This window comes from Ursus arctos, unplaced genomic scaffold, assembly GCF_023065955.2.
Source record: "Ursus arctos isolate Adak ecotype North America unplaced genomic scaffold, UrsArc2.0 scaffold_34, whole genome shotgun sequence".
NCBI lineage: Eukaryota > Metazoa > Chordata > Mammalia > Carnivora > Ursidae > Ursus > Ursus arctos.
In genome coordinates this window covers 3,881,350-3,907,525 of record NW_026623030.1, presented here as the reverse complement: position 1 = coordinate 3,907,525, position 26,176 = coordinate 3,881,350, and the positions used below count along the sequence as shown (strand labels likewise).

Sequence of the window (26,176 nt, the reverse complement as noted above, 5' to 3'; positions counted from 1 at the left end):
GGAACTCTATTTTTAGCCTTTTGAGGTACTGCCAGACTGTTTTCCAAAGCATTTTTGTATCATTTTACTTTCCCAACAGCTATGTATGAGGATACCAATTTCTCCACATCCTTACCACTACTTGTTACTACATCTTTTTTATTATAGCCGTTCTGGAGGGGGTGTGAAGCGGTATCTCAGTAGTTTTGTGATTTCCCTGTTGGCTAATGATGTTGACCATCTTTTTTTTTTTTTAAGATTTTATTTATTTATGTGACAGAGAGACAGCCAGTGAGAGAGGGAACACAGCAGGGGAGAGGGAAAGGAAGAAGCAGGCTCCCAGCCGAGGAGCCCGATGTGGGACTCGATCCCGGAACGCCAGGATCACACCCTGAGCCGAAGGCAGATGCTTAACTACTGCGCTACCCAGGCGCCCCTGACCATCTTTTCATACAACTTCATCTTCATAGCATTTTTCTCGACTGTGCCCTAGATTTAATCTTTGCCTGGAAACCATTTCTTGATTTCAGCATCATTTGCCATCTGGAGAGGCTAGGATTTTCAGACCCAGCAATACACACTCCTTTTTGTTTAATAGTGGATTTGTCTCGGGGCGCCTGGGTGGTGCAGTCATTGGGCGTCTGCCTTCGGCTCAGGGAGTGATCCCGGAGTTCTGGGATCGAGCCCCACGTCGGGCTCTTCTGCTGGGAGCCTGCTTCTTCCTCTCGCACTCCCCCTGCTTGTGTTCCCTCTCTCGCTGGCTGTCTCTATCTCTTCAAATAAATAAAAATAAAATCTTAAAAAAAATAGTGGATTTGTCTCCTCTCCTCTGTTCCTATGAGCAGCAAGAAGCCAGGAAGCACTTTCAATACTCTGTCTGGAAATTTCCTTAGCTAGATCACCCAGTTTATTAGGTACCACTTCTACTTTCCATGGTACTACAGGTGACTGTATCGCTGAACTTTCTGCCACTATGCAGCAAGGATTCCCATCTCTCCAATTTCCAAAAACATTTCCCCCCATTTCCTTTAAGCTCTCATCCAAAGTACCCTTTTTAAAAAATATTTATTTATTTAAGTAATCTCTACCCCCAACATGGGGCTCGAACTCACGACCCCAAGATCAAGAGTCACATGGTCTTCTGACTGAGCCAGCCATCATCTGAAGTATCCTTCAAGGCCATCAGACTTCTTCTAAATAGATCCTTCAAAGGCAATTATGCTTTCATTACCACTCTTCTTGAAGTCCTTTTAGCTTCTGCTCTTTGCTTATTCCAAAACTTCTCCCACATTCCAGTTTTTGTTGCCACAGCATCCTATTTCTAAATACTGGATTTAGTTATCTGCATTAATTATATATACTACTTTTATCTGTACTTGTTATATATTGCTGTACAACAGATTAGCCCTGAATTAGGGACTTAAAACAATAAACTTATATTGTTGTACCTCACGTCTGGCTATTCCTGTATTGCTCTGGCTCAAGATCTTTTATAAGTTTGCAGTTAAAATGTCAATGAGGACTGGGGGGTCCACTTTCAAGATCAATCCTTCTGTGGGTGGCAAGTTGGTGCTGGCTGTAGGCAGATGGCCGAAGTTTCTTGCCATGAGGAACTCTCCAGATTGCTCAAGTACTCTTAAGATGTGGTGTTGGCTTCCCCCAGAGTGAGTGATCCAAGACATCAAGGCTGAAGCTTCAATGTCTTTCATGACCTAGCTTCAAAATTCATACACCAGTATATCCACAATATTATTTTTGTTACACAAGTCATCCCTACTCAGTTTGGGAGGTACTACACAAAGATGTGACTACCAGGAGACAAGATCTATAGGGGCCATTCTGGAGGCCAGCAACCACAGCGGGGGTGGGGGCCTGGGCACAGCTATGATGCGCTGATGCTGGCTGGGTAGAGCTTGTGGCCAAAGCTGAACCTGGGGTTCAAGTCAAGGAGGGTGAAATTGTTAGAGCACTGTGTCAAGGCTGGACCAGACCCTCCTTCCCCTGCTCGTGAGGAGGGACCAGCATCAAGATCACTGGGCCTGAGAGCAGGGCTGAGGATTTCCCAATCCCTTCCCCTGTCCCTCCTTGGGACCTCAGGTTAAGGGTAGCAGGGGCAGGAAGTCTGGTAAAACCCACCACCAGTAGTATACTTAGGGCATGAGGTACATGAGCCTTTTCTGCAAAGACTGGTATGAACTGGAACCCACCCGAATCCACCTGGAGACGTGGACGAACTGACAGAATAATTCCACGTTCCTGTGCACCATCCTCTGGACACCCCTGCAATTACACTTACACGCCGCCGTCCAGCATGACACCGGAACTACACTTCCCAGAAGGCTGTGCTACAAGGTCGTCTGAATCGGAGTGTCAGAGCATCTGGGAAATGGGAGTCCGCAGTCTGCGCCGCGCAAAGGCTCCCGGGAATTGTAGTTCGCGCCCTGTCTGCGCAGGCGCATTTTCCCACAGCCGTCTTCGGGGTGCTATTTTGTGGAGAGTCCCTGGGCTTTTGCGGGAGGGCGGTCAACCCCAGGACCCGTCTGTGGGGCCGCGCTCCGCGCTCTCTAGTTAAGAGCAGCTGAGCTCGAAGCAGGCCTGAGTGTGTGGGGCGCTGGTGATGGGGCGTGAGCGCAGCCTGGGGTGCGGGGCGCTTGGAGAGCTTGCTTGACCCCGACTTTAAGGGGGGGCACAGGGGGCTGCGCGTGCCTGATTATGCAGCCGGGAGTGCGGGTGCGACCCCACGGGACTCCCCTACAGGCTGTCCCTAAGCCCCAGGAGCGGGACCCGCCTCCGGGGAACGCTGCCGAGGTGCACCATGGAGACCCCTGCCCCGAAGCCCCAGGAGACAGGTACAGCGTCACTCTGTCTGTGGATTTGTATTGGAAGAGACTGTGGGTGAATTTTCCTGCTGTGAAATTCTATACGGAAAACCCAGAAATGAGAGCTGCATGAACGTTGATGAATCTCACCTACCCAAAGTTAAGCAAAGTAACACACAAAACGATTACGTTTATACCAAGGTCAAATACTGGCAAAGTAGAAACTGTTTATGGGTGCAAAGTTGTGATAAAACTGTAAAGTTAAGCAAGGAAATTGTTACTGTAAAAGCCAGCAGCGTGTTGAGCCGGGGAGTGTAGGGAGGTGAGGGAAAGAGATGATAGTAGGGCAGGAGCTGTTTCCGGGCCACCGTTAGTATTTATTTCATGACCTGTGTCAAGAGTTTCGTGGATGTTCTCTATACAACTCTCTGGTCCAGCGTAAGGGTCTTGCACGCTCTGTATGTGTGTTTCACAATCAAAATCTTTTGAAGATAACCACGCACCCATTAGAATGGCTATTATAAAAAACGAAAAACAAAAACAAAACAAAAAATAACACATTAGTGTGCATGTGGAGACATTGGAACCTTTGTGCTGTTGAGAATGTAAAATGGTGCAGCCACTGTGGAAAACAGTATGGAAGTTCTTTAACTTTAATTTAAAAAATTAAAACTAGAACCACCATATCATCTCTGGGTATGTAGCCAAAAGAATTGAAAGCAGGATCTGAAAGAGATACTTGCACACCACTTACAGCAGCACCAGCCACAATCGCAAGAGGTGGAAACAACCCATGCGTCCAGCCACAAACCAATGGATGAACAAACTGGTCTATCCAGACAGTGCAATAAGGTATTCAGCCTTAAAAAAGGAAGTTTTGACACACGGTCCAACGTGGATGAAGCTCGAAGATGTTATGCTAACGGACATAAGCCCCATCTCAAAATAACAAATACCGTATGATTCCACTTACATAGGATATACCAGGGGGTATAGCAAGCTGTTGTTTAACGGGTGCAGAGTTTCAGTTTTGCAAGATGAAAAAGTTCTGGGGATTGGTTGTATAACAATGTGAATATATTTAGCGCTACTGAACTGTACACTTAGAAATGGTTAAAATGAATATTTTTGTTACGTGTATCTTTACCACAATTTTTAAAAATGTAAAAAACATTAGTAAAATAATGATTAAGGTGTTAATGCGAACAACAGTTGAAAAGACCCTGGGAGTCCACAGAACACTGCATCGCCTGGGCCTTTTCATGCCCTGATGGGTCTCCTTTCTTGTGTTGGGGTTCTGACAGCCTCCCCTGGTCCAGGAAGGGCATCTCTGAGAAACCTGCTCCTGAAACCCCTGCCTTGGGGTTTCTCTTCCTTCTACCTGGGGTGCTTGAGTCAGGAGCTCAGAGTCGGAAGTTCTTCCAGGTATTTGGAGCAACGGTCCAAAACCGGGATAATGGGACACCATCTAGCTATCCATCCATTCCATAAGCACTTGGGTGAGGCACTGTGTTGGGGGCCGTGGTCCTGAGTGACCAATGGGAGCAGCGGCTGGGGCTGGGCCTGGTAGACAGTAGGCCCACAGGCAGAGGGAACAGATGTGCATATCCAAAGATAGTGACAGTGTCTGGGTAACTACATTGGCCATGAGGGGGGTCTCATGAGTCATGCTGAGACTATCTCTGCTTTATTGTAAAGAATCATCCATAAAGTCATGCAGAGGTGCTGGGAAAGTGTTGGAAAATCCAAACACCACAATAAATATTAACCCCCCGAGTCCCAGAGAGCTCCTCTTACCTTTTCGGCAAACATTCTTGTGGGCTTTCCCCAGACTTATATTATGCTAATTATCTCAGTAATTATGTAATACTTTCAAATTGGTAAGTCCAGTGGAATAGTCATTCATGTAGGAACAATACTAAGCAAGAATCTAAAATGATCTCAGATGTAAGGTTGATAGTTACCAACTTGAAAGTTTTATTTCTCCCTATTAATAAAACTCTCTTGTCCCACTTTCCAGCAACCACCCTATTCCTCTTTTTTGCCTTTAAACCAGAGCTCCTCTGAAAAGTTGTTTAAGTCTGCCGTCCCTAACTGTTTTCCTCCAGGTCTGTCTTGAACCCACTCTAAGCAGGCTTATACCCCTACAGTGGTACAACTGTCCTTGTCAAGTTCACCGGCGAATTCGGTGTTGCCTCATCTGTCAGCACTGTCTTCTCTTGGCGGTGAGACAGCGCCCCTCCTTGTTTTCGGGCTGCCTCTCCAGGAACTCCTCAGTGTCCGCTGCTGGGCCCTCATCTGCCCCGAAGATGAGAGACGTCTCTCCCGAAGACTAGAGGGCCTCAGGGCTGGATCTGCAGAAGCCTCCCCTCTCCTCTGGCTGCGCTCACTTCGGAGAAACGTCATCCAGCCTTGTTGTTTCGCTGCCGCCCATGGGCTGCTGATGCCCGCATGTATGTCTCCTGCTTCGATTTCCGTTCTGAACTCCAGGCTCACTACCTGACTGTCCACTTGGCATTTCCATTTGGGTATCTAATACCCCCTGGCACTTAATGTCTAAAAGGACTCCTGCTCTCTGCAGAGACCTCCTCCTCCCCCTCCACTCCTTCCCATCTTAACAAATGATCATCCCTTTCTTCCAGTTGCTCAGTCCAAAAATCGTGGTGTACTTCTTGACTCTGCCTTGTTTCTCACATCCCACATTTGATTCATTCACAAACCCTGCCACAAAGTCTTTCTTCACAAGGTGTCCAGACTCTGTCCCTTCTCAGCTTCTCCCCTGCCTGACACCATCTCTCCCTGGATTGTTGGAATAGCGCCTCCTTGGTCTCCCTGCTTCTGCTGCTTCTGCTCTGGCAGCCAGATGTTCCTGTCCCAGAATGAACCTCACCATGGCCTGTGAGGTCCTGTGCCATCTGGAGTCCAGTTCTGAGTTCCAACCTCATCTTCGGTCACTCTGCTCCAGCCACACCCGCCTCTCAGCTGTATCTGGAACTCACTAGGCATGCTTTCACACTTCTCCCAGATACCCATGTACCCATGTGATTTGTCTCATCACTTTTTAAAAAAAAATTTTTGTTTATTTTAGAAGGAGCATGAATGAGGGGAGAGGGAGAGAGAGAATCTCCAGCAGACTCTGCGCTGAGCACAGAGCCTGCCGTGGGGCTGGAGCCCACGACCCTGAGATCATGATCTGACCGGAAACCAAGAGTCAGACACTTAACCGACCGAGCCACCCAGGCGCCCCAGGGAGCTAGTTTCTTTTTAACCGACTTATTGCCATGTAACTTAGATACGATGATGGGATGTGGCGTATAAATCTGTGTCCCCACCACCCCAGTTAAGACAGGGAACATTTTTGACATCCCTGGAAGTTCCTTTACGCTTCTCTCTGTCAGTTCCTAGTGTTCCTCACCTCAGGCCACCACCGGGCTGATTTCTGTCATCATAGAACTTTGCTTGAGAGCTTCATGGATTGTGTGTCAACTATACTTCAATTAAAAAAAAAAAAAAAACAAAGTTCATGAAATTCCACCATATTATATGTACCATTTTTCATCTGGCTTTTTAAAATTTTTCCTTCAACTAAATGTCTCTCCGATTCTTCCATATCACGTGTGTATTAGCAGTTCATTCATTTTTATTACTCTGTGTTCCTCTTTGTATGAACATACCACTGTTTGTATATTCATTCACCTGTCAGGGGGCATTTGAGTAGCTTCTAGTTTTTAGCTTTTAGGAGTGTAGCTGCTGTGATCATTTGCATGCAAGCCCTTTCTGTGGACATATATTTTATTTCTCTTGGGCAAACAGCTAGCAGTGGAATGGCTGCTGGCTCATATGATAGGTGTATGTTTAGCTTTGTAAAAAAAAACTCTGAAACTTCCAAAGTGGCTGATCCATTTTACATTCCCACTAACAATATGCAAGCGTTGTGTTTGCTCCAGGTCTTTGCTAACACTTGGTATTGTCAGTCTTTTTAATCATGGCCCTTCTAATGGTATGGTGCCGACTCACGATGTCTTTCTTTCTTTTTTTTTTAAGATTATTTATTTATTTATTTATTTGACAGAGATAGAGACAGCCAGCGAGAGAGGGAACACAAGCAGGGGGAGTGGGAGAGGAAGAAGCAGGCTCATAGCGGAAGAGCCCGATGTGGGGCTCGATCCCAGAATGCCGGGATCACGCCCTGAGCCGAAGGCAGACGCTTAACCGCTGTGCCACCCAGGCGCCCCATCACGATGTCTTTCTTTTGGATTTTCCTGATGGCTATGATGGTGAGCATATTTTCATATGCTTGTTATCATTTTTATATCTCATTTTATGAAGGCCTAAGTCCCTTGCCCGTTTTTTATTGGGTTGGTCAATCTCTTGTTTTTGAGCTCTACGAACTCTTTCTATATTCTAGATATAAGACCTTATCACGTATGTGTTATATGTGTATATGTATGTGTTACCATGTGTGTGTCCTGTATGTGTTCTATTTATATGTCTATATGTATTATGTCCTCATTACCGTATGTCTAGTGAATATTTCCTTGCTGTCTGTGGCTTGCCATCTCAAGGATCCCCAGGGCCACCCTCAGCCTTGATGTTTCACTGGAAGGGCTCTCACAGGACTCAGAAATTATTGCCTCATGGTTAGTGCCTATTAACGCCAAAGGAAGGCACAGTAAGATCAGCACAAGGAAAAGATGCATGGGGCAAAGTCTAGAAGAAACCATGCGCAACCTTCCACGTGTCCCCTCCCAGTGGAGAGGCAAGGCATATACCTAATTTCCTTAGCAGTAATGTGTGACATGTGCAAAGTGTCACCAACCATGGAAACTTACCCAAGTCTAAGTGTCCAGTGTTTTTATCGGCGGTCAGCCATGTGGGCATACGGTGCTGCATGGCTGACCTCAGCTACTAAAGCTCCAGGCCCCCAGATGGGAAGGAGGTGTTCACCATGAATCACACTGTTAGTGTAAGCTGTCTGGACAATCTGGCACGGGGTGGCTCAAGGCATCAGGCTTGCAAAAACACTCTTCTTATCCAACAGAACAGTCTAGGAACTCAGTGCCCAGGAGCTATCCAAGGGCCAGTTCTGAAAACATGCCTTTCTTGGGAATGTGCAGGGTGTGAGCAAACTAGGCATGTAGAGTTAACCCTTTGCTACCCGCTTGCCTTTTTATTTTCTTAATGATGGCTTTTATAGAGCAGACATTTTTTTAAATTTTGACGAAGTTCAATTTATCAACTTTTATACTTAGTGATTTTTGTGTCCTAGTTAAGAATTCTTTGCCTACCACAAGGTCACAATGATTTCCTCCTATATTTTCTTCTGGAGACTTTATAGTTTTAGCTTTTCTGTTTACATCTACAATATAATTCAAATTAATGTTTTGTGTGTAGTGAAGTAGAGGTCAAGAGTAATTTTGTACCCTGACAGTTGCATTAAGAAGTATCCAACCAGGAGGGGCGCCTGGGTGGCTCAGTCGTTAAGCGTCTACCTTCCGCTCAGGGCGTGAACCCGGGATCCTGGGATTGATCCCTGCATCGGGCTCCCTGCTCCGCTGGGAGCCTGCTTCTTCCTCTCCCACTCCCCCTGCTTGTGTTCTCTCTCTCGCTGGCTGTCTCTCTCTCTGTGTCAAATAAATAAATAAAACTTACCAAAAAAAAAAAAAGACGTATCCAACCGGGAGACAGAAACTGCACAATAATATTTATTTACAGGGAAAGTGTAGGATAAAGAATTTCAACTATGGCGTGGGACTGGAGTATTAAGGTTAGTAAGAAATCAGGAGACGCCCACATCCTATGACCTTGCTTAGTTTAGTTATTCATTTTTAAAGTCGTACTGTGGATTCCTTATGTTTTTCTATGTTCCTGATACTGGTCTTTAATTGTCTTGTGATGATTTGTCAAGTTTGAAGAGCAAGGTTGTTTTGGCCTCATAAAATGAGTGAGGAAGCATTCCCTTCTTTTCGATTTTCTCATAGAGTTTGTGTATTTTGCCTTTAAATGTTTGAGAGCATTCTTTCATCATTGAAAACCATCTGGGCCTGGAATTTTCTTTATGGGAGGAGCTGGTCCTGAGAGAGAGGGGGTCTACACTGTCAATGCCTCAGAGAGGTCAGAAAAGACAAGAAACCCAAGGAAAAAGCCCCACTCTTTCTTCACAGTATGGAGCCACAGTTGCACATGTGGTCGTGTCCTTTGTGCCCCTGTTGGGGTGCCAGGGGCGAGGTGAGCGGTCCTCTCTGGACAGTTCTGAGCCCCACAGAGCAGGCACTCATGTGTCCTCCCTCCCTCTCTCTCTCTCTCTCTGCAGCTCTTCCTGAAGGAAAGGACATGGCCAAGGCACAGGTGATGCTGAGGACTTCACTTTCTGTGCAGGTGGGAGTCAGGGAGGGTGTGTCTATTCTTTTCTGAATCAACTGTTCTGACTTTTGCATGGTTATTTATTGGGGTCATAATGTTTATTTAAAACCCACTTCTGTGAATTTTTTAAGTAATCAGATTTTCGAATAAGTGATACCTGCACGTAATTGAGAATTCAAACATACGAAAGGGTGAACAGAGAAATGCAAGTCTTCTACTTCAGCCCGCAGCCCCTCAGTCTTCCTCTCTAGACAACTTCTTGTGTATTCTTTTAGAGGTAATTTATACATATGCAACCATCGGAATTTGTATCCTTCATCCATTTCTTTTGCACCCAAGGGGTAGAATGCTACAAACACAGGTTATCGCTTCACTATTTTCTATTGTGGCAAGATATACATAACCTAAAATTTGCCATTTTAACTGTTTCTTAGCATACACTCCAGTGCGAATTAATTACCTTCACAGTATTGTACACTTGTCACCAATTAGCACCACCCAATTACCATCAAGCCAAACAGAAACCATATAAACTAAACTAAGAAATAGGGGTGCCTGGGTGGCTCAGTCTGTTGAGTGTCCAACTCTTGGTTTTGGCTCAGCTCATGATCTCAGGGTCGTGGGATCGTGCCCTGCGTTGGGCTCCACGTTTAGTGTGGCGTCTGCTTGAGATTCTCTCTTCCTCTCCCTTTGCCTCTCCCCTGTTCGCTCGAAACAAACAAACAAATAAATAAAATCTTTTAAAAGATAAATTAAGAAATAATTCCTCACTCTTTTTTTTTTTTTTTAAAGATTTTATTTATTTATTCGACAGAGATAGAGACAGCCAGCGAGAGAGGGAACACAAGCAGGGGGAGTGAGAGAGGAAGAAGCAGGCTCATAGCGGAGGAGCCCGATGTGGGGCTCGATCCCAGAACGCCGGGATCACGCCCTGAGCCGAAGGCAGACGCTTAACCACTGTGCCACCCAGGCGCCCCATAATTCCTCACTCTTAACATATAATATATGTTGTAGCATATGTCAGAACTGAACTCCGTTTTATGGTGGGATAATATTTCATTGGATACGTACACCTTATTTGTTTTATCCGGTCGTCCGTTAATGGACACTTGGACTGTTTCCACTTGTTAGCTATTGTGAATAATGGTGTTGTGAACACTGGGGTACAGGTATCTGTCTGAGTCCCTGTTTTCCATTCTTCGAGGCATATACCTAAGAGTGGAATTGTTGGGGTATATGGTAGTTCTGCGTTTAACTTTAACTTTTTGAGGAATCACCAAACTGTTTTCCACAGCAACTGTACCTTTATACATTCCCACCAGCTGTGCGTAAGTGTTTCAGTTTCTCCATGTCTCACCAACACTTGGTATTTTCCGTTGCTTTTATTATAACCATCTTGGTAGATGTGAAGTAAAATTTCATTATGGTTTTGATATGCATTTCCCTAATAACAAATGATGTTGAGCTTTTTTTCCTGTATTTATTGGCCGTATATATACATACACATAGACGTATACATACAGATATTCTTTGGAGAAATGTCTATTTAAGTCTTTTGCCTATTTTTACTTAAAGATTTTATTGGAGAGAGAGAGAGAGAGCATGGACATGGGGAAGGGCAGAGGGAGAGATAGAATACCAGGCAGACTCCACACTGAGGACCCTGAGATCATGACCTGAGTCGAAATCAAGAGTCGGATGCTTAACCGGCTGAGCCACTTAGGTACCCTTGTCCATTTTTAACTTGGGTGTTGGTTTTTCTTTTGGTGGTTGTTAATTTGTATGTGTTCTTTACATATTGTTGATATTAAGCACTTACTAGATATGTGATTTGCAAATGTTTTCTCCCATTCTGTGAGTCGCCTTTTTGCTCTCCTGGTAGTATCCTTTGATGCACAAAACTTTTAAATTTGGGGGAAGTCCGGTTTATTTATTTTTAAATTTTATTGCCTGCCCTTCTGATGTTATATGTCAGGAACTCTGCCAAACCCATAGTCATGAGGATTTGCCTTTATGGGTTTTTTTTCCTGAATTTTATCATTTTAGCTCTTAAATTTATGTCCTCCATTAACTTTACGTTAATATTTGTATTTGGTGTAAGGTAAGGGTCTATCTTCATTCTTTTGCACGTAGGCATCCAGTTTTTCCTGCACTGCCTCTTGTCCCATTGAATAGTCTTGGCGCCTTCAGTTGGCCATAAAGACGAGAGTTTATTTCTGGGCTCTCAGTGCCATTCCGTTGGTCTAGGTGTCTGTCCTTATACCAGTACCACACTCTTTTGATTCTTGTAGTTGTGCAGTACTTTTCAAAATCAGGAAGTATGAGTCCTCCAACTTCGTTTTTCCTTCTCAAGGTTGTTTGAGCTATTCTGGTTTCCTTGACCTTGTGTATGAATTTTAGGATAGGTTTTTCCATTTTTGCAAAAACACCATGGGGATCTTGATAGGGATTGCCTTGAATCTTACATTGCTTTGGGTAATACAGACATCTTAGTGATATTAAATCTTCCGATCCATGAGAACAGGATGTCTTTCCATTTCTTTTGGTCTTCTTTAATTTCTTTCAGCAGTGTTTTGTAGTTGTCAGTGTACAAGTCTTATACCTCCTTGGTTAAATTTATTCCCGAGTATTTTATTCTTTGATGCTATTATCAATGGAATCATGCTCTTAGTTTCTTTTTCGTATTTTTCATTAGTGGTATGTTGAAATACAACTAATTTTTCTTTTCTAGAAAGTTAATTTATTTAGGGACACCTGGGTGGCTCAATCAGTTAAGTGGCCAACTCTTGATTTCAGCTCAGGTCATGATCTCACAGGGTCCTGGGATTGAGCCCCGCATGGAGCTCCAGGCTCAGCCAGGAGTCTGCTTGAGGATTCTCTCCCTCTCCCTCTGCCCCTCCCCACCCCCACCCCTGCTCGCATACACATACATGTGCTCTCTCTCTCTCATATAAATAAAAAATTTTTTAAAAAGAAAGCTAATTTATTTAAACTCAAACAAAAAACAAACAGTTCACCCATTTCTCCCACCCCTCACCCTCCCCACCTCTGGCAACCACTGACCTGTTCTCTGTATCTATGAGCTTGGTGATTTTTTAAAATTTCTTTTCTTTTTTTTTTTTTAAGATTTTATTTATTTATTTATTCGACAGAGATAGAGACAGCCAGCAAGAGAGGGAACACAAGCAGGGGGAGTGGGAGAGGAAGAAGCAGGCTCACAGCAGAGGAGCCTGATGCGGGGCTCGATCCCATAACGCCAGGATCACACCCTGAGCCGAAGGCAGACGCCTAACTGCTGTGCCACCCAGGCGCCCCTAAAATTTATTTTCTACATTAAGACAGATAATTTGGTATTTGTCTCTGCCTGACTTATTTCACCTACCACAATTCCCTCAAGGTCCATCCATGTCACAAATGGCATTGCGTGGGGTTTTTTTTGTGGCTGAGTAATATTCCATTGTATATATACACCACATCTTTATCCATTACCTGTTGATGGACACATATTGCTTACGTACCTTGGCTATTGTAAATGATGCTGCAATGGATACAGGGGTATAGATATCTTTTTGAGCTAGTGCTTTTGTTTCCTTTGGATAACTACCCAGAAGTGGAATCGCTGGATCCTATGGTAGTTCTACTTTTAACTTGTTGAGGAACTTCCATACTGTTTTCCACAGTGGCTGCACCAATTTACATTCCCACCAACAGTGCATGAGGGTTCCCTTTTCTCCACGTCCTCACCCACACTTGTTATTTCTAGTCTGTTTGATAACAGCCGTTCTAGCAGGTGTGAGGTGATATCTCCTTGTGGTTCTGATTTGCATTTCCCTGATGATGAGTGATGTAGAGCATCTTTTCCTGTGCCTGTTGCTTTGCCATCTGTATGTTTTTAGAAAAATGTCTACTTAGATCTTCTACACATGTTTTTTTTTTAAGATTTTATTTATTTATTTGACAGAGATAGAGACAGCCAGCGAGAGAGGGAACACAAGCAGGGGGAGTGGGAGAGGGAGAAGCAGGCTCATAGCGAAGGAGCCTGATGTGGGGCTCGATCCCATAACACCGGGATCACGCCCTGAGCCGAAGGCAAACGCTTAACCGCTGTGCCACCCAGGCGCCCCCTTCTACCCATGTTTTAATCTGATTATTTGGGGTTTTTTTTTTTACTACTGAACTATAGGAGTTCTTTATATATTTTGGATATTAGTCCCTCATCAAATATATATTTGCAAATATTTTCTCCCAATCAGTAGGTTGCCTTTTCATTTTGTTGAGGGTTTCCTTGGCTATCCAGAAGCTCTTTACTTTGATGTAGTCCCACCTGTTTATTTTTGCTTTTGTAGTTTTTGCTTTTGGTGTCAGATTCAAATGTTTTCTTTTTTTTTTTAATAATGATTTTTTATTATGTTATGTCAGTCACCATACAGTACATCCTTAGTTTTTGATGTAGTGTTCCACGATTCATTACTTGCGTATAACACCCAGTTACAGTTTTCAAGGGTTTCAAGTGTTAATTCAAGGCTTTAATCCATTTTGAGTTAACTTTTGTGTATGATGTAAGATAGTGGTCCAATTTCATTCTTTTGTGTGTGGCTGTCCAGGTTTCCCAGCACCATTTATTAAAGACTGTCCTTTCCCCCATTGTATTTTCTTGGTTCCTTTGTCACAAATAAATTGACCATATAAGCATGGGTTTATTTCTGCTCTCTGTACTCTGTTCCACTGATCTGTTTGTCTGTTTTTATGCCAATACCATACTGTTTTAATTAAAGTGGCTTTGTAATATAGTTTGAAATCAAGGTGCACAATGCCTCCAGCCTTGCTCTTTCTCAACATTGCTTTGGCTATTTGGGGTCTTTTATGGTATCATAGAAATTTTAGGATTATTCTATTTCTGTAAAAATAGAATTTTCACATTGGAATTTTTTTTTTAAAGATTTTATTTATTTATTTATTCGACAGAGATAGAGACAGCCAGCGAGAGAGGGAACACAGTCAGGGGGAGTGGGAGAGGAAGAAGCAGGCTCACAGCAGAAGAGCCTGATGTGGGGCTCGATCCCAGAATGCCGGGATCACGCCCTGAGCTGAAGGCAGACGCTTAACCGCTGTGCCACCCAGGCGCCCCTTCACGTTGGAATTTTGATAGGGATTGCATGGAATCTGTATATTGCTTTGGGTAGTACGGACATTTTAACAATATTAATTCTTCCAGCCTATGAGCACAAAATATCTTTCCATTTATTTGTGTTTTCTTTCTTTCCTTAATGTCTTGTAGTTTTCCATACATGCATCTTTTACCTCCTTGGTTAAATTTATTCCTAGATGTTTTATTCTTTTTGATGTAATCATACATGGGATTGTTTTCCTAATTTCCCTGATAATTCATTATTAGTGTATAGAAACACAAGAGATTTTTTGTGTTGATCATGCATCTTTACTGAATTTGTTTATTAATTCTAACAGTTTTTTGACGACATCCTTAGGGTTTTCTATATACGATACCATGTCATTTGCAAATAATGACAGTTTTACGCCTTCCTTTCCAGTTTGGATGCCTTTCATTTCTTTTTCTTGCCCAGTTTTGGCTAGGAATTCCAGTACTGTGTTAAGTACAGTGGCAAGGATGGGCATCCTTGTATTGTTCCTGATCTTAGAGGAAAGGCTGTCAGCTTTTCACTGTTAAGTATGAATATTCCTTCTGTACACACTTTGTTGAGTTTTTATCACGAACAGATGTTGAATTTTGTCACATGCTTTTTCTTCATCTGAAGTATAACCAATTTTTCCGGGTTAATTTTATATCCTAAAACTTTGGTGAGTTTTTTTGTGGAATCGTTAGGCATGTCTGCATCTCAGATCATGTTTTCTGCAGATGGTTTTACGTCTTCCTTTCCAGTTTGGATACATTGTAATTTTTTCCTTGCCTTTTCTTGCCTTCTCTAGAACTCGTAGTAGTATGTTGAATAGAAATGGCAAGAGTGGCCTTCTTGTCTTATTCCTCGTCTTGGGGGTTAAAACTTTCAGACTTTACCATTAAGTATGATGTTAGCTGTTGGTTTTTTACATATGGCCTATACCATGTTGAGGAAGTTCCCGTCTATTCCTAGCTGTGTTGTCATCATGAAAGGGTGATAGATTTTGTCACATCCTTTCTCTGAATCAATTAAGATCTCATGTAATTTTCTTCCTTTGTTCCATTAATGTGGTGTATTACAGTGATTGGTTTTTGTATGTTGAGCCACCCTTACATTTCTGGGATTAATCCCACTTAGTCATGTTGTATAGTCCTTGTAATATGCTGCTGAATTTGATTTTCTAGTGTTTTATTAAGGGTTTTTGCATCTTTATTTGTAAAGATCTATCGTTTTCTTATCTTATAGTTTCTTTGTCTGGTTCAGTATCAGGGTAAATCTAGCCTCATAGGCTGAGTTAGGAAGCATTGCTTTCTATTCAATTTTTGGAAGAACTAGTGTTAATCCTTCTTCATGTGTTTGGTAGAATTCACCAGTGAGGCCATCTGATCCTGGGCTGAAAAGCAGAGAAATCTGTTGGGAGATTTTTGTGAGTTTTTTTTGTTTTTGTTTTTGTTTTTTTTTTAATATTTTATTTATTTATTTGACAGACAGAGAGACCAGCCAGCGAGAGAGGGAACACAAGCAGGGGGAGTGGGAGAGGAAGAAGCAGGCTCATAGTGGAGGAGCCTGACGTGGGGCTCGATCCCAGAACGCCGGGATCACGCCCTGAGCCGAAGGCAGACGCTTAACCGCTGTGCCACCCAGGCGCCCCTGTTGGGAGATTTTTGATTACTGATTCAATTTCCTTACTTATTCAGGTTTTGAAATTTTTTCTTGGATCAGTTTTAGTAGTTTGGATGTTTCTAGAAATTTGTTCAGTTCATCTGGGCTATCCAATTTGTGGCATACACGTGACTTCAGCACTATCTATTGAATAATTTGCCCTCCAGATATTTGTAATATCACCTTTATGATATTACAAGAACCAGGTTTGGGAGTTATCTGTTCAGCCCACTATTTGTTTTTAAATGAAAGCAGTTTTTGAACTGAAGCAAAAGTAATTTAATAATTTTAGCTTTGTAAACTTCTTTTGCCCTAATTTTTCTCCCAGGTGAATTTTTTGTCTTTTTTTTAGCAAAGTAAAACTTTCATTTTGCAGTTTAGTTAATTTTATCATAAATTTACAAAGAATGTATGCCATTTTAGTAATCAGTCTTCTTATGTCTCAGTAAAGTTTTATATTTTTTTCTGAAAAGACATTTTATCCGGGATTTTTATTTGTTCTCAGCTGGAAGATCACTTTTGGATACTCAGTCCATTACTGGAAACGGAAATCTAGCAAATTTTTTAATCTTTGCCAATTTAACAGGTAAAGGGAAAAAGTTACTCTTTTAATTTCCATTTCAAGTTCTCATTAGTGTGGTTGAACATCTTTTCATATATTTCTTTTCTTTTTTTAAAGATTTACTTATTTATTTTAGAGAGACAGTGTGTGAGCCGAGGGAGGGGCAAAGGGAGAGAGAGCAAATAACCTCAAGTAGACTCCTCACTGAATGAGGAGCCCAATGCAGGGCTCGATTCCAGGACCCTGAGATCATGACCTGAGTCAAAATCAAGAGTTGGCCACTTAACCAACTGAGCCATCTCGGCGCCCACATCTTTTCATATATTTATTAGCCATTTGAATTTCTTCTGTGAATCACTCATATCTTATGTCGATTTTCTTATTTGTTTTATTCTTATTGATTTACAAGAACTTTTTACATAGAAGATTATCAATCCTTTGAAAATAATACATATTGCAAATTCCTTTTCTCAGCCCAGAAAATTCAAACTTTTTTAGGTTGTACAGAAAACCTGGATTTCTTTGTTTTCCAGTGTGCCTCTGGTTTTAGAATGGATCCTGGCCTTGGTGTCAGCCTTCCCCAAGGTTATTCTTTTCAAAAGGCTGGAATTCCTTATAACTATTGTGACTACTATAGCTTTAAAAACTAATATATTTTATCCTTAAGAATGGTGTGAAAGGGGTGCCTGGGTGGCTCAGTCATTTAAGTGTCTGACTCTTGATTTCGGCTCAGATCATGGTCTCAGGGCTGTGAGATCAAGCCCCATGTCAGGCTCCACGCTCAGCATGCTCAGCTTGAGATTCTCTCTCTCCCCCTCCCTCTATCCCTCCTCCACCCCCACTCCCACACACTCTCTCTCTCAAAAAAAAAAAAAAAAGACTAGTGTGAGTATCTTCTTTTTATTTTTTCCAGGTGGTTAGCCAGTTGTCCAGTACCATTTTTGAATGATCCATCTCCCCTTGCTGCCTAAAAAGGCCACATATGCATCTAAATTGGCCCCTATTTCCAGGCCATCTGGGCTGTCTGGTTTCATGAATATAATGTTGTTTTAATAATCATAGTTTTGGACCAGTACCTAATTGGGCAAGTCTCCTTCGTTTGGCTTCTTTTATTTTTTTTAAGATTTTATTATATTTGTCAGAGAGACAGAGATAGAGAGCAAGCACAAGCAGGGAGAGCGGCAGCCAGAGGGAGAAGCCAGCTCCCCGCTAAGCAGGGAGCCCGATTCGAGACTCGATCCCAGGACTCTGGGATCATGACCTGAGTTGAAGGCAGACACTTAACAGACTGAGCCACTCAGGCATCCCTGGCTTCTTTTATTAAAAGCAAAAAAATAAACAATAACAAAAAAAAATCTTGGTTTGTTTGCACTTAAATCCTTCCCCCCCCCCACATTTAGTAGGTTTTATTACTGGTAGCCATTATTAATATTCTCCAGATGAACCTAAAGTCAAATATTTGGAAAACTATGTTCAACAAAATATTTTTCATTATATTACCCAATTACTGAAAGTTTCTATTCTTTCATTCCATGTTTTCTTAATGAAAAATCAACACACAAATATACAATGTCGGTCTCCCTCTGTGATCTTTCCTGAAGACTTTATTCTTCAAGTACATGGTTAAGGGAGTGACCACTATCTTTAAAAGTGCCTTTCTTTTTTTCTTTTTTTAAGATTTTATTTATTTATTTATTGGACAGAGAGAGATACAGCGAGAGAGGGGACACCAGCAGGGGGAGTGGGAGAGGGAGAAGCAGGCTTCCCGCTGAGCAGGGAGCCTGATGCGGGGCTCGATCCCAGGACCCTGGGATCATGACCTGAGCCAAAGGCAGATGCCCAACGACTGAGCCACCCAGATGCCCCTAAAAGTGCCTTTCTATTTTAGATACTTTAGATACTTCAGATACTAGAACTTCTGAAAGGAATTATGAACATAAGATAATTTCTTATCATATGTGTCGTACATATTTAACCAGAAGCAAAGACTCAATTTACAGCCAAACCAAGTGTCTGTGTCTCCATAAATGGATTCATTAATTTTCAAAGTCTGCTGCCCACGTGGGTATTTTGTTTGAAGAACAAGTGATTTTTTTGGTAACAATTATGTTGCGTACTCATCCTTTCCTGACTCATTCTTACTAATTAAAATCATTTAAAACTATTAATAGGCACTTGTTGTTTTTTACTTTTGTAAAATCAGGTTGTAAATTTTTTATTACAAATTAAAAATGTCTTTTAAAAATTTTCAAGTTGGGGGGCGCCTGGGTGGCACAGCGGTTAAAGCATCTGCCTTCGGCTCAGGGCGTGATCCTGGCGTTATGGGATCGAGCCCCACATCAGGCTCCTCCGCTATGAGCCTGCTTCTTCCTCTCCCACTCCCCCTGCTTGTGTTCCCTCTCTCGCTGGCTGTCTCTATGTCTGTCAAATAAATAAATAAAATCTTTAAAAAAAAAAAAAAATTTTCAAGTTGGGGGGCCTGGGTGGCTCAGTCGTTAAGCGTCTGCCTTCGGCTCAGGGCGTGATCCTGGCGTTCTGGGATCGAGCCCCACATCAGACTCCTCTGCTGGGAGCCTGCTCTTCCTCTCCCACTCCCCCTGCTTGTGCTCCCTCTCTCGCTGTATCTCTCTCTGTCCAATAAATGTATCTCGCTGTATCTCTCTCTGTCAAATAAATAAATAAAATCTTTAAAAAAAATCTCAAGTGGATCATCTGCAAAAATTTAAAGTCTTCGGTATTTAGTTGAATTCACTTCTCATTACTGGGATTACAGCAAGCTTGTACTTGTTGGATGGACTAAACCAGATGAAGCAGAATGTGGTGTTTACTCAGCCATTGTCTGACTAGGCTGGGGGGTCATGTTCTCAGCTGGTGAACAGGCTGCTTTTGTCCTTTTGCCCTCTTGTATTTTGGGATTGCGTGGGTGTCTGCTCCGGTGACTATGGCTCTGACTGGTCGGATCTCTCAGGCTTTGTCCTCTCATGGCTTTGGTGAGGATGCCCTACGATAATGTGACTCAGCCCTCACACTTGGTCTGGCCCCCTGGCCTCTGCTGCCCTGGGCCATGGGCAAAATCAGTGGATCTTCTTTGGTAAGGAGGCTCCATTCATGGCAAGGTGGGCACCACCACTTGTAAAATCTCTGTCTTATGGAGAAGAGAGTCCCCACCCCCAATGGGGTCTCCAGCTGTGGTGACGAGCCCACTATTACCTGGGGAATTTCTACCCGTGGGGTCTCCACCTCTGTAGGGGAGGGCATGTCCTCCAGTGATGGAAATGACACTGTTTGGCCCAGCTTCACCCTTGACTTCCTCTTCCCTTCTCACTCTGTTCTGACAACTCAGGTATTCAGACCTGAAAGCCTATGTTGGGAGCTGGGGGCAAAAAATGGTCCTTAGGTCACAGGAGAGAATGAGCCCAGGGAAATCCCCAGGAGGGGAAGAAAGGAATCTGGTGGAAGGGGGGCGGGACAGAGGACTGTGGACGCCTGTCATTTGAGGAGGAGAAAATGGGGAGGACCCAGGGGTCTGAGCAGGAAGGACCAGGAGAGTGTGCTGCATGCAGGTGGAAGACTAAGGAAGACACACACGGCTGAGACGCAGAGCCACAGAGGAGCGGTCCCTCAGCATCGCTCCGCACATCACAGCACGTAGGTCCCTCTTGTTTGCCCGGATGAGCTTTCCTTCCAGGAAATCTTTTGTCCTCTTCCAAATCACTTAGTAGACATACTTCCTCTTTATCTGTCTCTTCAGCTTAAAAACAACATCCCTCTCCCTCCTCCTTCATACACAGTCTCTACCCTGGAATTTGTAGGAATCTTCTTCTGGCTCTTCTTCATGGTCTACCACATACCTCCCTAAACAACAGACTCTTCAAATCCACATGTTTGAACTCTTAATCTGCCAGGGCTCCCATAACAAAATACCGCCAACTGCACGGCTTAAACAACAGAAATTCATTTTCTCACAGTCCCAGAGGCTGGAGGCCCAAGATCAAGGTGCCATCAGGGTTTATGGTGAAAGCTCGCCTCCTGGCTTGTAGAGGGCCACGTTCTCTCTGTGTCCTCACGTGGCTTCTCCTCTGTGTGCATGCGCTCCTGGTGTCTCTTCCTCTCCTTACAAGGACCCATCAGATTAGGGCGCTGCCCTTATGGCTTCATTTAACCTGAACTGTCTCTTTAAAGGCCATATCTACAAATACAGTGGCGTTTTGGGGTTGGGGCTTCAACGTATGACGTGTGAGCACGATTCAGTCTGTAACCCTGAATAAATGCATATTCCATGGATTCAACTACAGTTTGCTTCTTTGCCCTTGACATCACTTCCAGGGAGTCCCACAACTGTCTGTGGCTGTCATTACCCTTCTGGAATTTCTTACTGCACAGACTAGAACTTCCAGGAGAATATCAGAGTAGCCGATTCAGTGTTGGTGTCTTGTTCTTGCTTGAACCAGACACACTCACGGCTTGTGTTCAGCACGATATTAGCCAGTGGTTTCTTTGTATCTACCTTCCCCTGCCTGCCGGATGCTGCACGCTGTGATGTCCTGTGCATGCCATTCCCACTGCTAACACTGCCTCTTGTAATGTCTCAGGACCCAGTGACATTCCAGGACGTGACTGTAGAGTTCACCCGGGGAGAGTGGGAGCATCTGGACACCTATCAGAGGGCACTGTACCGAGAGGTCATGCTGGAGAACTACAGGAGCCTGGCCTCCCTGGGTAAGAGTGGCCCTGGGCCCACCATGTGCACCAGCCTGGGGAGCAGCACCAGGCAGCACCCCAGGAGGCATGGGGCACACAGGTGCCATCTGCTCAGGTTGTCTGCTTAGCTGATGGGAAGAGGGGAGATGTTAGGTAAGTTAACTTGATAAGTGATTATTTTTATATTAAATAAACACAGATGTAATAGATTGTAATGAAAATATGCATGATTTTAAAAGATGCAACAGAGACTGGAACGGGGTTTTAGACTCTGAGAGGCACAGTCACTAACAGTCCTTGAAGGCCTGTGTGTACCTACCCTGCCAATATGAGTTGGTGAATGAGGAGTCTGCTTTCTCGTCTCTATTCGAACTGTGAGTCCCAAGGCCCTGAGGTCTCTGACCCATGGGGCCATATTTTGATGTTCAGAGGACACAGACTCAAGGCATTTCCACTGCTTGTCCTCTGCATGGTAGGGAGCAGGAGGCTGAGGCTGCCCCACCCCGCCCTGGGGTCACCCGTCATTCCTGCTGCAAAGGTCCTGAAGACAGGGAAATAGGGGTAGGGCCCTGGGCACATGCTTGTCACTGTCCCAACACCTGCACCTCTTGCCTTTCCCAAGCAGGGTGCCAGGATTTCAAGCCTGATGTGATCTCCCAGTTGGAGCAAGGTGGATCGCCATGGATGGTGTGGAGGGACGTCCCTAGGGACCCCTCTCCAGGTGAAGAGATGGGAAGGAGGCCCGGAGGCTCATGCAGAAGGCTGTCCAGGAAGCCAGTAGTTTCTGGAAGCATAGGAGAAATCCCAGGGGAAATCAGGGCTGCCTCAAGAATAATCCCTGCACAGAAGCTCCTGTTCTCTCCTGCATGAGTCCTGCCCCTGCAGGGAATGTACTGGCCACCTGGGCCTCTCCCCAACAACCCCCCCCAACTGTTCTGGCTTTCTTCTTCCCACGGGGGTGTGCCCCGTCCCCTGTGCTGCCAGGCATTCTGCCCTCTCTAGAGAAGCCCCTCGGTTAGCAGTGATGCCACTTTCACCTCCCTCTTTTTCCTGTCATCTGTTTGATCACCATTCCTTCCCTCTTAATCTACCTTGAATGTCAGGTAAGTCTATTGGAATGGCCCGGTAACCACGTCCACCACCTGCCAGCATCCACAGCGTGGTTTTCTGCTTCCTGCTGCATTCAGCCTCAGCAGGACTTTCCGTAATCACTCTCCACTTCACTCAACTTCTCTGTTTCTTGTCTTCTCACACCCCCTCAACTGTATTGGATTCTGCATGAGTCCTTTGTGCCCACTTGTTAACTCTGACCCCCCGACTCAATTCAACAGTGACCATGCATTGCCTCTCATAGCACCAGGAAAATGGGTGGTATGGGACTGTCCTTACAGACCTGGTCAGTTGGTGTTTCAGGGAAGTTAAGTGTGGCAACTTATAAAATGGGCAAATAGGGAGAGGAGGTTGGAGACTGAGAGGTTAGTGGTGACACTTCACAGTGACCCAGGCACACAGTGATGTTGGGTTATACCCTGATCTGCTTTTCTGCTGGTCCTTATTCCAGGGATTCCCCTCATTACTGCCCCCTTGTCTATTCTCAGTCCCCATTTTTACCCTTCAGTCATTCCAGAAAGGCAGTCCTCATTTGTGTCACTGAGCAGCACCCCATAACCACTCGTGTGTCCCTGTCACTTCTTCCTTGCTGCCGTGCACAGTGGCTCTTGACTTACATGACATTTGAAATCAGTCAAAGCACCATACCTCTGTTTGGGGAGTCAAAGAATAAAAGTAATAGTAGCATATTATATGTAGCTTTGACTAGCTCACAATTTTTGTCTCTCTAAATGGTCAAATATCCTCCATTTTCAATTTCTTTCAGACCAAGAGACAAGATCTAGAATTGCAAAGTCAAACCTGAAGCAAGTAATTTCTGAAGAATTTTCCCAGACTATGATAATCAACAAAGGTAAAAGGAATGGAGTCTGTTACCCCGCCAGAGAAGTCCCAGAATCTCTTAGCTGTTTAGAGAGCCATCCGGGGCAGACGGCATTTACCCTTACGGAAGTCCTGACTCAGGAGAACATTCACGAAGATAACGGATTTGAGTTGAGACAGCAATCAAACTTCATTACTCAAAGCACAATTCCTTCAGGGGAAACAATGTGTAAAGATGACAGTTATGGCAGGAGCTTTTTGCATAACCTTGGTCTAAGTAATCATCAGAGAATCCACACAAGTGAAAAGCCATACAAGTGTGATCAGTGTGGGAAATACTTTAGCTGTGGCTTGGATCTCACTCAACGCCAGAGTACTCATACTGGAGTTAACCCGTACCTTATTAGAGATCAGAAATTTGGTGCTAGAGAAAAGCCCTTCAAATGCAGAAACTGTGGCAAATCTTTTAGCAGGGGGACACACCTTATACAACATGAAAGATGTCACACAGGGGAGCGACCACATGAGTGTAACGTATGTGGGAAGTCGTTCAGCTGGGACTCATCCCTCATTCTACATCAGAGAACTCACACTGGAGAAAAACGCTATGAGTGTAGTGAATGTGGGAAGGCCTTCAGCCAAAGTACGTGCCTCACACAGCATCTGAGGATTCATACAGGCGAGAAACCTTATGAATGTCATCAGTGTGGGAAGGCCTTTAGCCAAAGTTCGCATCTAACTCTGCATCAGAAAACTCATACTGGGGAGAAACCCTATGAATGTAATCAGTGTGGCAAAGCCTTTATTCAGAGCATTCAACTTACTCTGCATCTGAGAACTCATTCTGGAGAAAAACCTTATGAATGTACTGAATGCGGTAAAACCTACAGTCATAGCTCATCCCTAATGCAACACAAGAGGAGTCATACTGCAGAAAAACCCTTTGAATGTAAAGAATGTGGAAAAGCCTTTACCCAGAGCATTCAGCTTACTTTACATCTGAGAACACATACTGGAGAGAAACCCTATGAATGCACCGCATGTGGCAAAGCCTACAGTCAGGTCATCCCTTATTCAACATAAGAGGATCCATACTGGAGAAAACCCTTTGAATGTAATGAATGTGGGAAAGCTTTCCGATGGAACACACACCTTACTCAGCACCAGAGAATTCATACTGGAGAGAAACCTTACAAATGCAAAAAATGTGACAAATCTTTCAGCAGAAGTACACACCTTAATCAACATCAGAGAATTCATACTGAAGAGAAACCCTACAAGTGTAACGAGTGTGGGAAAACCTTTGGTCAGAGTGCATATCTGACTCAACACCAGAGGATGCATTCTGGAGAAAAACCCTGTCAGTGTGAGGAATGTGGAAAGGCCTTCACTGTAAATGCGTACCTTGCTCAACATCAAAGGATTCACAAGAGAAAGGAGCCTTTATTAGGTGCCAATCACAAAGAAATTCTGGCTGGAAAGAAATTCAACAAATGTGTCTGATGTGGGAAATACTGCAGCATAAACGTGGGCATTCCTCAACATGAATAAATTAATAAAAGAGAGAACTCCTATAAATAGAACTGTGGAAAACACTTCACTTCTAGCATGCCACGAATGCTAGAATACTAATAAGCTCATCAGGTCCATCATAAAACTAAAAAAGTGGAAAATGTGTTAAATGTTTCAATGTGATACGACCTCTTACTGTAAGTTAAAGGAAAAATGCTGAGGAGAACCGTGTAAATAACATCTTTAAAACCACAGTCACACATGAAAGTTAAACCTTTTTCTCTATCATGCGCAATTTCTAGAACAGGTACAGTAGTAATGTCTGTTGAATCTCTAAATGACATTATATATAAGGAGGCTCACCCTTCAAATCTGATGTCTCACTGTATATATACAGAGCTTTAAATACCGTAGATCAAGGGACAGCAAACCGTGGCCCATGGGCCAAATCCAGCCTGTACCTGTTGTTATAAATAAAATTGTATTGGAACACAGTCACATCGATTCGTTTATATAAACAACTGAAATTTATTCTCTCACAGTTTGGGAGGCTGATGTCCAAGATCAGGGTGCTGGCAAGTTTAGTTTCTTCTGAGTCTCCTCTCCTTGGCTTCTTGCTGTGTCCTTACATGACCTTTCCTTTGTGCATTCATCCTTGGTATCTCTTCCTTTTCTTATAAGGACACCAGTCATTTTGGATTATGGCCCCATCCTTATGACCTCATTTGACTATGATCACCCCGTTAAAGACCCTGTCTTGAAATGGTCACATTGAGGTTCAGGGATTTGGTTTAATTTGTTCAGGTTGCTGTAACAGATATACGGTAGACTGGGTGGCTCATAAACAACAGAAACTTATTTCTCACACTTCTGGAGGCTGAAAAGTCTAAGTGTTGGCAGATTCAGTGTTTGGTGAGAGCCCACTTTCAAGTTCATAGATGGCCATCTTTTTGTTGTGCCCTCGCATGGTGGGAAAGGTGAGGAATCTCTCTGGGGTCTCTTACAAGGGTGCTAATCCTATTCATGAGGGCTTTACCTTCATGACCTCTCACCTCCCAAAGCCCCCCACTTCCTAGTACCATGACTTTTGAGGTCAGGATTTCAACATGAATTTTGGTAGGACACAAACATTCAGACCATAGCAGGCTTCAACATATGTATTTGGAGGGAACACAACTCTGTCCTTAACAAGGCTGCAAAGCCTAAAATACTCTCTAGCCCTTTACAGAATAAATTTCCTAAACCTGAGGGTATAGATAACCAACTATAATATGTCAACATTCTACACTGTATATAGATTTCTAAAAATAATAATAATAATAAGTTAGGGCAGCATAGTAGTCATAAATTGTACCATACAGAGAACCCGACTGTTTTGTAATTGTTTAATTATTTTGCAAAAATTAGAGAAGGGATCTTTTTTTCTGGAAAATAGAAGGCAGACATGTTTCTTTTTTTTTTTTTAAGATTTTATTTATTTATGTGACAGACAGCCAGCGGGAGAGGGA

General features: G+C 43.6%; 1 protein-coding gene across 7 annotated transcripts; it reads left to right on the top strand.

The window, feature by feature from the left end:
* The first annotated feature begins 2,446 nt into the window (after positions 1-2,446).
* Positions 2,447-25,162, top strand: LOC113245961 (zinc finger protein 135-like). Of its 7 annotated transcripts, none has more exons than XM_048221642.1 (5): positions 2,447-2,828; positions 9,112-9,176; positions 21,116-21,242; positions 21,850-21,945; positions 23,101-25,162. In XM_048221642.1, exons 1-5 carry the CDS (start codon positions 2,795-2,797, stop codon positions 24,237-24,239), a joined length of 1,461 nt encoding a protein of 486 aa, XP_048077599.1. In that variant the 5' UTR covers positions 2,447-2,794; the 3' UTR covers positions 24,240-25,162. The 7 variants fall into 7 exon arrangements, with proteins under 7 accessions (XP_048077599.1, XP_048077598.1, XP_048077601.1 ...); XM_048221641.2 differs by having other exon boundaries at positions 21,847-21,945; XM_057306087.1 differs by lacking the exon at positions 2,447-2,828 and adding an exon at positions 6,920-7,075.
* Positions 25,163-26,176: the final 1,014 nt, after the last annotated feature.